This window comes from Anoplopoma fimbria, chromosome 12, assembly GCF_027596085.1.
Source record: "Anoplopoma fimbria isolate UVic2021 breed Golden Eagle Sablefish chromosome 12, Afim_UVic_2022, whole genome shotgun sequence".
Lineage (NCBI taxonomy): Eukaryota > Metazoa > Chordata > Actinopteri > Perciformes > Anoplopomatidae > Anoplopoma > Anoplopoma fimbria.
Genome location: NC_072460.1, coordinates 17,282,074 through 17,294,494, shown reverse-complemented (window position 1 = coordinate 17,294,494; position 12,421 = coordinate 17,282,074). Strand labels below are relative to the sequence as shown.

Here is a 12,421-nt window from a genome sequence, read left to right as displayed (position 1 = left end):
GTGTTCGGGTGATTTTCACCCGACGTTAGTGATTGAGAGTAAAGTATTTGTAACAGTTGTCAGTGATGCAGGGAGACTGTGCCTTCACCGGACAAACCATATTGTACTTTAATATATTTTGATTTTATTATATTGGGTTAAACATACCCGACGTCAGTGATGGTGTTACTAACCTTATAGTTAGTGTTCTAGGGTTGAGAATGTTTATGTTGTCAAGTTTGAAAAGGTGATGATTGGAATATGTTTTGACTTAAAAAGATAAAATAAGATAAGATAAGATAATCCTTTATTAGTCCCGCAGTGGGGACATTTACATGATTACAGCGGCATAGATATAGTGCAAACAAGGTACATACTAGAAAAAACAAACAAGTATTTTAAATAAGTAATTAAGAAAAATAAAAATCCACAATAACTAAAAAATAAATCTATACAATACACTGTGCAATACTATAACTATAATTATTCTGTCTGTATTTATAAGATTTCTTTTTTAGTTATTGTGGATTTTTACTTTTCTTACTTATTACTTATTTGTTTTACTTATATATCTTATATTATCGTATCTTATTTGTACACAGTAAATCAAGTATCGGTTTCAAAGTGTGTTGCGTGAATATGGAAGTGTCGCGCGTTAACATGTGGTAAACGTAAACTGTGCTGTTGTAAAGGTGGGCGAATGTTGGCTGATGGCCAGCTATGAGTCGCTGAATAAAACAGACCACGCCCATTTCCGGATATGGAGTCACAGACGACCGATGACGTCACTGAATAAAAGACCACGCCCATTTCCGGATATGGAGTCGCAGACGGCTGATGACCTCACTGAATAAAAAGGCCACGCCCATTTCCGAGAGGGAGTCACAAGCGGTCACCGAGCAGGAGTCAGAAGTCACCACTGTGGAGCAGCTGCTGTCTCGCATCTAGTTGGGTAAGTCAAACCCGATAATCCTATTTTGTTTTGACTAGCTGCATTACAACAACAACCTTAAACAGACCGGGGATACATCTCTAACCAATGTATCACCGACGTTTGTTACGCTAGCATGCGTTAGCTGACATGTAGCTAGCTAGCGTTAGCTTAGCCCAGCCTGTGTTGACCGGATTTCCTGGATTTGAGAATGTTTTGATAACGAGTACGTCCAACAACTACATTGACCGTCTTCTCCCCACCGGAGGACCGCCTTGTAACTGCGTAGTTTATACACAAGTGAAAGTAGCTTCAGGCTACGTCTGTTCGTTCAGCTGTGACGCGTTAACGCCCAAAGTGGAGGAAGATGGAGGAAGCACGCTGCGTGATGGAGTAGTTACACGGGCGTCTTTTGACATGTTCAGTTTTAAACATATGCCGAATTTGCCAGGGGAACTGTAGCTTCAGAAAATGTATGATTTTTAGCTTGGTAAGATTAGGCACATAAGCAGAGTCACGCCTATTGGCTGATATTGTGATATTTGTAATGGAGTCTGCTCATTTGCTTATTTATAATACTTATTTTTGATCTTTTTTTAATTTTTTTTTTTTTACTATGTCTCTTGTTTGCACTATCCTTTATACTGCCCTAATCATGTAAATGTCCCCGCTGCGGGACTAATAAAGGATTATCTTATCATAACTATCTTGTTTACATTTGCGTCTGTCTTTGCCAGGAAGCTAATTGACTTCAGACAGACTTGCCAGATCCCGTCATGGTTGTCACGTTCTTCCTACTCCTGAGCAGTCTGGGCCTTGCCATTCAAGGTGAGTGGTAGAGCAGATAACCTTAAAACATACTCTGTGTGATTATAAACAAGCTGGTGTTGAGTCTTATGCTATCTTGTTCTCACGTCTAGTGTTCTCTCTCTCTTTATTTTCTTTTTATTATAGCTCAAAACTGCCCCGTACCAGTAGGAGGACCTCATATGACATTGAAAGGAGAGGACATTCTTTTGCAAACATTCCCAGATGGGACCCAGGTTTCTTTTGCCTGTGATGTTGGCTACGTATCTGCCGGAGGGTCTCCAATCATTACTTGTACTGCTGGCAGTTGGAGTACTGTGAGGCTGACATGCGAGAGTGAATATTGTCACTTTATTTTTTACATTCAAATTCACAATAGCGCCACCATTCACAACAAGTTTAAACAGCCATTATTCTCTGTTTTTTGCACCATCTGGTAGATGATGTTTAACCAACAAATACATTCTGGATTAATGAATATTTCGTGCAGAATGTAATTTTTAAGAGAGGAATTGAATCCTTTTAAGTGTTTTTCTTTTTTCAGAGAGTAACTGTGGCCCTGCTGGAGAAGTGCTAAATGGAAATGTTGATTACCCTGAAGGGACAGAATTTGGTGCTCAACTAGTGGTGACCTGCAACCCTGGGTTAGTAATAAACTGATTACTCTGATGGCTCATGTTCAGTAAAATGTTTTTTGTTTTTTTTTATGTAATTGTGAGAGTTTTAACTAACTCTAAAATGTCAGCACCCATTATGTTTCAAAATCAAAGAAGTTTTTCCAATCAATGGTGGTGTTCAGTAGAGCTTATCAGTCAGTGTTGTCATGTGAACTTAAAGGCCTTCCACGGATCCTTCTTGAAATTTGTTCCCCGAAGTAAAACTTTTCGTTTCTTTTTTCCCCCCCCTAATTAGTCACAAATTGGTTGGATCGTCCAAAATCCTTTGCGGAGCCCAAGGTTGGATGGACAGGTTGCCTGAATGTGAAGGTTGGTAGTCTCTTTGTGTTTAATACAGGGCACATGACCAAATAAAAATTCTGTCCATTTCCATTCTAATAGATGTCACTTTTATTTTGCAGTGGTGACTTGTGATAAGCCAGTTCCGGTAGTGGCTGGCTCTTTCAGTCCAAGCAAAGAAGTCTATGAATACAGAGAAGTTATACAGTACACTTGTGAAAAAGATTATACACTCAATGGATCAAAATCAGCATCCTGTTCAGAGAATGGAATGTTTAAGCCTGCTCCTCCAAAATGTATCAGTAAGTGTTTTGACTTCTTACCCTAACCCTTTCTCAACATTTTCCCAGTGTAAATTCAGCAGTGACGGATAAACTCACCTACTACAGAGAAGGTGATTTTGGACTATTAATTTCCACTTAATATGTTCTTTTCCTGCAGAGGTTCAATGCGAAGACCCCACAATAGCGTTTTCTGAATTTGTTCAGGGGTCTCGGCCCCCTCACGGATACCTGGCTACGGTGACGTACAGATGCATATCTGGATACACTATGGACGGAAAGGCCTCCCTAACATGTGGAATAGATGGTCGGTGGTTACCCGGACTTCCAACTTGTCTAAGTAAGTCATAAATTAAAATTACTTCTTTCTTTAGGTCTGTCAAGAAAGGTCAACCTGTTTATATTTGACCATTGATGAACATGGCTTTATACAAATCCATATGCCATTGCATTCTGATATTTGATCAGCTTGCTCACACACTGCTCTATATACTTAGCTGTCTGTCTTTTTTCCTTTTTGATTTAAGTAAGCAGTGAGTTTCTTTTTCTTTTTTTTTTCTTTGCTCATTGGTTAAATTCAATTTTAAAAGTCAGTAAGTTGCAATAGCTCTAGGTTTAAAAAAAACAAAAAAACAAAAAACAGTTTTTTTTGTCAAAACTGAAATGGCTGCATACAAAAATACTAAATACAACATTTTCAGGATGAATCCATAACATTACCTGCAGGTCTATTACCACACATCATCTCTTTGCTAAGACTACTGCAGTGCCCAGTTCAAACGGGCCAAAAGCTTGGCCATGTGGCGTTGCTGCTTGCAGCTCTCTTGAGAACTGCTCAAACAAACTAATTCATCCTCAACACCGCGCTTCCTTTGGTCCTGAGTAATACCCATGCCCTGACATAGTGGTGTCACACACCCAAGTCGCGGCTACTCAAACACTGGTGAAAAACACTGCTTCGTGAGAAAAAAAACACTGTCACTTTTTACCCAGCTGCCAATCACAGTGGAGATGGGGCGGGACAAATGGCCTACCACACATGTTGAAATGTGTTTTCTTATGAGTAGGTTATGCCATCCATTGTTTCAGTGTGAACTGTATCAAGTCCTCATGTCAGGGGCAGTCGTGGTGTACATTTCCAAGAGGGCTTTGAATGAATTCCTCTACATTTGATCAGACAGCTAAAAAAATGGCAGTGTTTAGAAAGTAGCACTAAGTATTGTAGAGTTCATTGATGGATGGATGTCATATTATTGGGACTAATTGGTCGTTACTAGCTTATGTAATTACATTTAATATTTTGTTTTACAAAAAGAAAATATTATTAGATTTTAATTAAAAATATGAAGAAATAGTCTTTTTGTAATTTTCTTTATTCAGATATTGACACACACACACACACACACACACACACAACACACACACACACACACACACACACACACACACAAAATATGACCAGGAATGTGAACTAAAAGGGTTAAAGAGGATCTCTTATTTCTTCTCGACTTTGAAACGAATACCTGTATCTATTAGCTGTACACGTCCCAACTCGGAAACACTGTTCTAGTTACTCTTATGTTTTTGCAGGAATACCGACCACAACTAAATCCACCACAACTAAATCCACCACAACTAAATCCACCACAACTAAATCCACCACAACAAGTTCCTCTACTACCAAGGAAACGATTGGTAAGGTCAACCTTAATGCTTAAGAACCATCTAAAGTCCAACAGTTTCGGCTAATAAAATGTTGCAATTTGTTTTATCAACGCTGATTCATTTATGTTGGATTAAACTGCACTCATAAATTCAAACCAAGATGAAAAAAAACCTTTTTAACCCTTTTACATCATAACCCTGGTCATACTGTGCACCTATTTAAAAAAAAAAAAAAAAAAAACCAATGAAAGACATTTTTTAATAAAAAATAAAATACAATTATATTAATAAATTATGGCACACTTAACTTTTTATGTACAGTATTTCACAAATTAATGGATTTATTTGGCAAATTAATGGATTATGTCCGTTTAGGAAATGGTAAAATATTTGTTACCTTCTGCTTATGACATGGTTAATACAACCCTTATAACAAATGACCCATGTATTACCATTTAATTCCTGTTATTTCCAGATAAACATGCCAACTGATAAAAACATTAATTAAATATAATTTATCATTAATATTCTTAGGCTTTTTTATCTATCTATCTATCTATCTATCTATCTTGACTCAACGTTGATAGAATGTTAAGAGCAGTCATCAAGTCACACTCTTTCAGTCACAGCAGTCAAAACACCCTTAAAAGCCCTAGTTGATTTGTCCATGTAAAAGACAGTAGATTAAATGTTTTTTAATGTTTTGACTGTACTTCTCTCCTTCAGTTAATCCTGGCACCACCCCACCTGGTAAGTCATCATATTAATCTATTTATTAATGTAATTAATTCGTTAATTTAACAGCTACAGACCAGCATTGTAGTTTAACCAAAACCACTGTTGACACGATTATGTCCTTATTTTATTTTTTTTGTTTGTTTTTACAGGCAACACTGGAAATGGCAGGGCTATTGGTTTGGGTGTTGGTTTGTCGGGTAAGTTACAACTTCATCATTTAACAATAGATCAAGAATGTTGATGTAATGTTGACCCAAATAAGATCACAATGTTCCCAGAATGGCATTCTTATGTTAGAGTAGAGTCAACTATGCCGTTATAGAGGGGGCATTGTGTTCTAATTTGTGTCAACAAATAAGAAGGTGACACATTCGGCCATTACAGCATACTCGTGAAGGTCAGCCTGAATGTGTCACTTTACTGTAGTTTGTGTTTTGTTCTTGTTATCCATGTTTCTATGGAGGGTGCATATCCGCTTTTCATTTTTGATTTGGTGTTCTAACAAAGGGTAAAGCATTCATTTCATTTCAGGTGTTCGAATGACACTACATTTGTTGCCCTAAAGGCTCATTATCTTCAAACCTCTCCCCTTTTTTTTTTTTCTTCCCCTCATCAAAATAGTCCTCATTGTCAGTGTCCTCACTATCTGTGGATGCTATTTCTGTGGAGTTCCAGCAATGATCAAGGAAAAACGACGGTAAAATGTTGTCCTATTCAACTCTGCAGACCTTTCTCTTGCCTTCTGTTGCCATCTCGAACCGTTCATTTACAGTGCTTGTTAGCTGTCAGCTCTTTTCCATTATTTTATGTCCCAGTGCTTTGGATCTAGTTTGCATTTTCATACCGTTAAAGCTTTCTGCCTTTCAAGGTTTATTATGTGTTGCATGTTGAAGTTGGGTAGGCTTTTTGATAAGTGTTTTTCTCTACCACTCTGTCTATGTTGTCATAAGGGGGTGCTGTAATAAGTCCTCAAAACACTCTCCTACACAGTGCTGTAGGTCACTTGCTAGAAAGAGCTCTGCCTCAGGTGCCTTATAGTTGTTTTACCAGAAATGACAGCCAAATGCAGCATAGATGATATAGCAACTTAAAGTATTAACAAGATTTACACACTACTCGGCTACTGCGTCTAACTGGACAGACCCGTCATTTGCAAACTTGCTCATGGGTCAGAAGGCAAATTATGTTAAATCTTTTACATTGGCTAATTTTATCTCTGTAACATAGGAAGTAGTGGTTGCTGATGGGTCTCATTTCTGGAAATGTTTCTAAGGAAACTTTTTGTTTCCTATGGGGGTAGAGTTATTTCTGTGTAATGCCTAATCGCTCTTTACGAGAGTGTCTTCAAAATCGAAGACTAAATAAACCCACTGCGTATATAGTTTGGAAACTGGTATTGAAGTTTCACAGCTCGGGCCCTCAAGGCAACTGATTTGGACTTTGTGTACCATAAACTATTGGTCATCCTTGATAAAAAGATGGGGGGGGGAATCAGGCATATGTATACAAAACAGTTATTTGAACTTTTGTATCTTTGATGATGCTGTGTTGACCTGTTTTTCGGCTCTTAGAAATGAATGGGTAGTAATTTGCATCTCAAAGTAACACCCACACAAATTTGGATATTTAGGCGTGCGTGTGTGTATGTGTGGTGGTCTGTAGTCTTGTGGGGGAAGGTGTGTCTCTGCGCTTCCTGAAACTCTCTCGCTTCTTGTGTGCCTGCTTTTATATAAGCTGTAATTCTGATCAATCATTATTGGATTACAGCTCTCGGAAAGGCAATCCTGACAATGTCGCTTCTAAAGAAGGAGAGGATGTAGCACTCGCGGTAAGAAGACGGGCCGCTATGCACACTTAAACTCATTTATGACAAAGGAACGGATAATGATGCGATGAGAGTAATATGTGATCATGTTGACAGAAGCTTTAATATTTCATACTCTTATGTCCATAATGAATTACTAACATTTTCTTCCTTCCGGGGCTGCTAACTGACCTGTTAGGCAACTGCCTGCATCACTTCTCTGAATGCCTTCACGGTTAATTTGTTCCTCTTTCATAGGGCGTTTTACCATTTGTCTTAAATTGATTTATTAAGATTACTTTTCTCTGCTTTCTGTCTCTTTTTTTTTTTCTGTAGTAAGCGTCACAATCCTGTTGCTCCAGCATTACTTGCTCTGAAAACAGCCATTTGAGAAGAAGATGTCACTGGACAAGTCTTTGAATGTACTTTTGCTGTCCACGTGCACTTGGAAGGCACAGGCTAGTGAAATCCGCTGAAAATTTGGTTCTGAACGGCAGTCTGAGATTCAGAAATGTCAGCCAATTGAGATCAATCTTTTTAGTTCTGCTATGAGCAACTACTCTTCTAATTTGTTGACATTAGTCTTTGACAGGCAACAGACAACTACTTTTTCTATTGCACTTAATTCAATTCTTTGATGTTTGAAAAGCCTTTCCTTTAAAACATCACAGCAGTATTTGCATGCTGTAATCATGAAGGAATGAGATTCCATGTTGATTTAAAATGTTTGCACTGTAGCTTAGAGCATAGCTCAGCCTGGTCATTTTAGAATGACAATGGCTTAAAAAAAAAAATCTGTAAAGAATGTTTCCATGCCTGACCTTTTTTTAAATACAGCTGTTATGATTAAATTGATCTGTGTTAAACTATCGAGACATTCAAAATTGCAGTTGGAGTTTTACTTAATTCCAGGCAAATCCACTGTGTTCGTATTTACTTTTATCAGAAATTACACTACATTTGTGTAACTGAAATGGAAAAAATTAATTCATCAGAAAATACATTTATGTAAAAGACATTTCTTTCTGAGGCCTCCAGTCTTGTAGAGTCAACTTCCACCTTCCCACAGAAAATATGAGAATCTGTAAAACAGAACCAAGTATTGACTAAATGTAAGGCATGTTCCGTATGCCTTAATGCAGAAAGCCAAGTGTTTTAGCTTGTCAATTATTTTGTTTGTTAATAAAGGCTTATTTGTGAGCTTACCTTTGTTTTAATGCTTATGCTCAATTATTAGCCATTTGTTTGATGCCATGTTTGGCACATTGTTTTTTGTGTTGCACTAAAACGTCACCAAATTTTGTTAAACAAAGCATTTTTGTTATTATATTCAGTTTGATGTTTTTTGTCCCCCACACAAATAAGCATACTTTAAGACTATTGGGACACGGGTATGGTTCCTGTGGTTGCATAAAGATCATCTTTATTTATTGAACAAAAACGTGTTTCAGAACATCTCCGTAAAAGTTTTAAATTATTTGTGACAGGCTTTTATTTTGTTGCTGCCTTTTTGTAATGACTTCCTGCAATAAAACCATAACAATGTAAGTGTACTGAGTTTATATTGCATTTTTTTAAAATAATATTCACTTTAAGATCTAAATGATTCATTGTGGTTAAATCGGTCACCCTATATCTAGATATTGGAGCAGATACACATGTTAATGGAAAGTATTGTGTATTTTAAGATTAAAGCAAAAAATACTTTCGCCGCTGTTACTATAAACCATGACAATTGTTTTTTCAGACGTTGAGGCATTTCATATTCATAATACATCATCCAAAAAAATGTATGCCAAGTAAAACAAAAGTCCTAGTATAGTATGTCATTAAAAAGCCATGATTTCATGTTTAAAAAGACCCAAGTATAGTATGTCAAAGAAGTCTTGTTATAGTATGTTATAATAAAAAAAAGGTAATTCATGTGTTGTATATTCTCATCTGCAGGTATGTGTTTTCCTTTGTTTGTTATAACTTTCGCGGTTTTACGTTTATTCGCTCCACCCCACGCACCAGTTCACTTTGGCCACCAGGTGTCGCTGTTTTTCCTCTTGTATATAACTTTTTATGGTTTGGAAGATAATTCCTGTTATAATTTCGGTTTAATGGTTTCCTGTCATTTTTAGATTAGCTCTTGACTAATAATTTTACACAGTAATGTGATATATTTAGCTTAGTACACACTCTATTTGTTGCATTTTATGGAAAATAATGAAGTATTTGCACAATGGTGTTTTGCATTGCTGAGGGAGCTGATGTGCAGAGAGAGAGAGAACAGAAGGCAACTCCTTTGTTTTATATAGTCTTGAGAAGAATTGTTATCTTAAAGATCAGGTCTGTCATAAACTATGGGAATTCTTGACCAGTTTACCCAATGATGTGACAATGGCTATTGGTTTTCCATATATGGAACAGGAGGTTAAAGAAGCGCGAGGAATCAGGGTTGTTCTTGAGGTCTTAAGAGTGCTTGAGGTCTGTAAGTCTTATTGGGGTTTTGAACTTTAGACATAAAATCATTTTCTTTCACTTATTGTAACATTTTTGTAACCTTTTAACTTTTTACTGTAAAAAACAAAATAAAATGGTTTGTACTTTGTAAATGCTTAGTGCTTACGACGTTAGCTGTTGTGTTTATAGTGAAGCAATAGGGGTCAGAGTGGCATCCAAATTGAGGGTGTTATGGCCAGAGTCCTGAACCTGCTGTTCCCCCCCCCAAAAAAAGCTAGGCTGCACACCTTTTCAATATTAATTTGTATTTCTACTACATTTTGTGAGGGGCGGTCCCCACACCTCCACTCAAAAAAGTCATGATATAGTATGTCATAAAAAACTTTGTTTAGTAGGTCAAAAAAGAGTCATAGTACAGTGTGTTGAAAATAAATTATATAAAGTCACAGTATAGTATTTCATAAAAAAGTTAAACTATACTGTCGAAAAAGTTTTAAAAGATTCATTCAATAGTATGTTGAAAAAGTTAAAAAAAAAAAGTAATATTCTAGTATGTCATGAAAAAGTCAGTATAGTATAGTATGTGGAAAAAAGGCATAAAAAAGAATTGTACGGTATATCGTTAAAAAAGACATTGTTTAGTATTTTTTTAAAACTCATGATAAAGGCGTACTATTGTATGCCATAAAAGTCTTTGTATAGTATGTTGAGAAAGTCATATAAAGTTAATGTTATTAAAAGTCATACTATAGCATGTCATGAAAGTTATAGTATAGTTTGTTGAAAAATGATGTTAAAAAAGGCATTAAATAGTATTTCTTTAACTTTCATAGTAAGGTATGATGCAAAGAGTTATAAAAAAAATCATATTATACTACATTGTAAAAGTTTAAAAAGTCATAGTATAGTTTGTTGTAAAATGTACTAGTATAGTATGTCGAAAAAATGATATAGTTTGTTGTAAAAAAGTCATAGTATAGTACATTGTAAAAGGTAAAAAAAAAAAGGTCATGCTATAGTATGTCATATAAGTTACAGTCAAGTTTGTTGACAAAGTAATTAAAAAGTTTAGTATTGTATGTCGAAAACGTTATATCATAGTATGTTGTAAAAAAGTCATAGTATAGTATGACGTAAAAAGTCAAACTATAATATGTTAAAATATTATGTAAAAAAGGCATTAAATAGTGTATCTTTAAAAGTCATAGTAAAGCTTGGTAAAAAAGTCATATTATAGTATGCCTAAAAGGTGATATCATAGTTTGCTCTAAAAAATTGTTAAAAAGTCCTTTTATAGTACAGTGGGTACGGAAAGTATTCAGACCCCTTTAAATTTTTCACTCTTTGTTTCATTGCAGCCATTTGCTAAAATCGAAAAAGTTCATTTTTTTTCGCATTAATGTACACTCAGCAACCCATCTTGACAGAAAAAAACTGAAATGTAGAAATTTTTGCAAATTTATTAAAAAAGAAAAACTGAAATATCACATGGTCATAAGTATTCAGACCCTTTGCTGTGACACTCATATTTAACTCACATGCTGTCCATTTCTTCTGATCCTCCTTGAGATGGTTCTACTCCTTCATTGGAGTCCAGCTGTGTTTAATTAAACTGATTGGACTTGATTAGGAAAGGCACACACCTGTCTATATAAGACCTTACAGCTCACAGTGCATGTCAGAACAAATGAGAATCATGAGGTCGAAGGAACTGCCCAAGGAGCTCAGAGACAGAATTGTGGCAAGGCACAGATCTGGCCAAGGTTACAAAAGAATTTCTGCAGCACTCAAGGTTCCTAAGAGCACAGTGGCCTCCATAATCCTTAAATGGAAGAAGTATGGGATGACCAGAACTCTTCCTAGACCTGGCCGTCCAGCCAAACTGAGCAATCGTGGGAGAAGAGCCTTGGTGAGAGAGGTAAAGAAGAACCCAAAGATCACTGTGGCTGAGCTCCAGAGATGCAGTAGGGAGATGGGAGAAAGTTCCACAAAGTCAACTATCACTGCAGCCCTCCACCAGTCGGGGCTTTATGGCAGAGTGGCCCGACGGAAGCCTCTCCTCAGTGCAAGACATATGAAAGCCTGCATAGAGTTTGCCAAAAAACACATGGAGGACTCCCAAACTATGAGAAATAAGATTCTCTGGTCTGATGAGACCAAGATTGAACTTTTTGGTGTTAATTCTAAGCGGTATGTGTGGAGAAAACCAGGCACTGCTCATCACCTGCCCAATACAATCCCAACAGTGAAACATGGTGGTGGCAGCATCATGCTATGGGGGTGTTTTTCAGCTGCAGGGACAGGACGACTGGTTGCAATTGAAGGAAAGATGAATGCGGCCAAGTACAGAGATATCCTGGAAGAAAACCTCCTCCAGAGTGCTCAGGACCTCAGACTGGGCCGAAGGTTCACCTTCCAACAAGACAATGACCCGAAGCACACAGCTAAAATAACAAAGGAGTGGCTTCGGAACAAGTCTGTGACCATTCTTGACTGGCCCAGCCAGAGCCCTGACCTAAACCCAATTGAGCATCTCTGGAGAGACCTGAAAATGGCTGTCCACCAACGTTCACCATCCAACCTGACAGAACTGGAGAGGATCTGCAAGGAAGAATGGCAGAGGATCCCCAAATCCAGGTGTGAGAAACTTGTTGCATCATTCCCAAGAAGACTCATGGCTGTACTAGCTCAAAAGGGTGCTTCTACTCAATACTGAGCAAAGGGTCTGAATACTTATGACCATGTGATATTTCAGTTTTTCTTTTTTAATAAATTTGCAAAAATTTCTACATTTCTGTTTTTTTCTGTCAAG

The 12,421-nt window shown here is 37.0% G+C and overlaps 1 protein-coding gene across 4 annotated transcripts; it reads left to right on the top strand.

Annotated features, from left to right (window-relative positions):
- Positions 1-841: 841 nt before the first annotated feature.
- LOC129099993 (membrane cofactor protein-like) lies at positions 842-8,709 on the top strand. 4 transcript variants are annotated; one of them, XM_054609471.1, is made up of 13 exons: positions 842-931; positions 1,652-1,738; positions 1,865-2,053; positions 2,262-2,361; positions 2,630-2,703; positions 2,796-2,975; positions 3,115-3,294; positions 4,545-4,649; positions 5,346-5,369; positions 5,507-5,554; positions 5,979-6,054; positions 7,125-7,185; positions 7,498-8,709. In XM_054609471.1, exons 2-13 carry the CDS (start codon positions 1,687-1,689, stop codon positions 7,498-7,500), a joined length of 1,092 nt encoding a protein of 363 aa, XP_054465446.1. In that variant the 5' UTR covers positions 842-931; positions 1,652-1,686; the 3' UTR covers positions 7,501-8,709. The 4 variants fall into 4 exon arrangements, with proteins under 4 accessions (XP_054465446.1, XP_054465445.1, XP_054465449.1 ...); XM_054609470.1 differs by having other exon boundaries at positions 844-931; positions 1,648-1,738; XM_054609474.1 differs by lacking the exon at positions 4,545-4,649 and having other exon boundaries at positions 844-931; positions 1,648-1,738.
- The last annotated feature ends 3,712 nt before the right edge of the window (positions 8,710-12,421 follow it).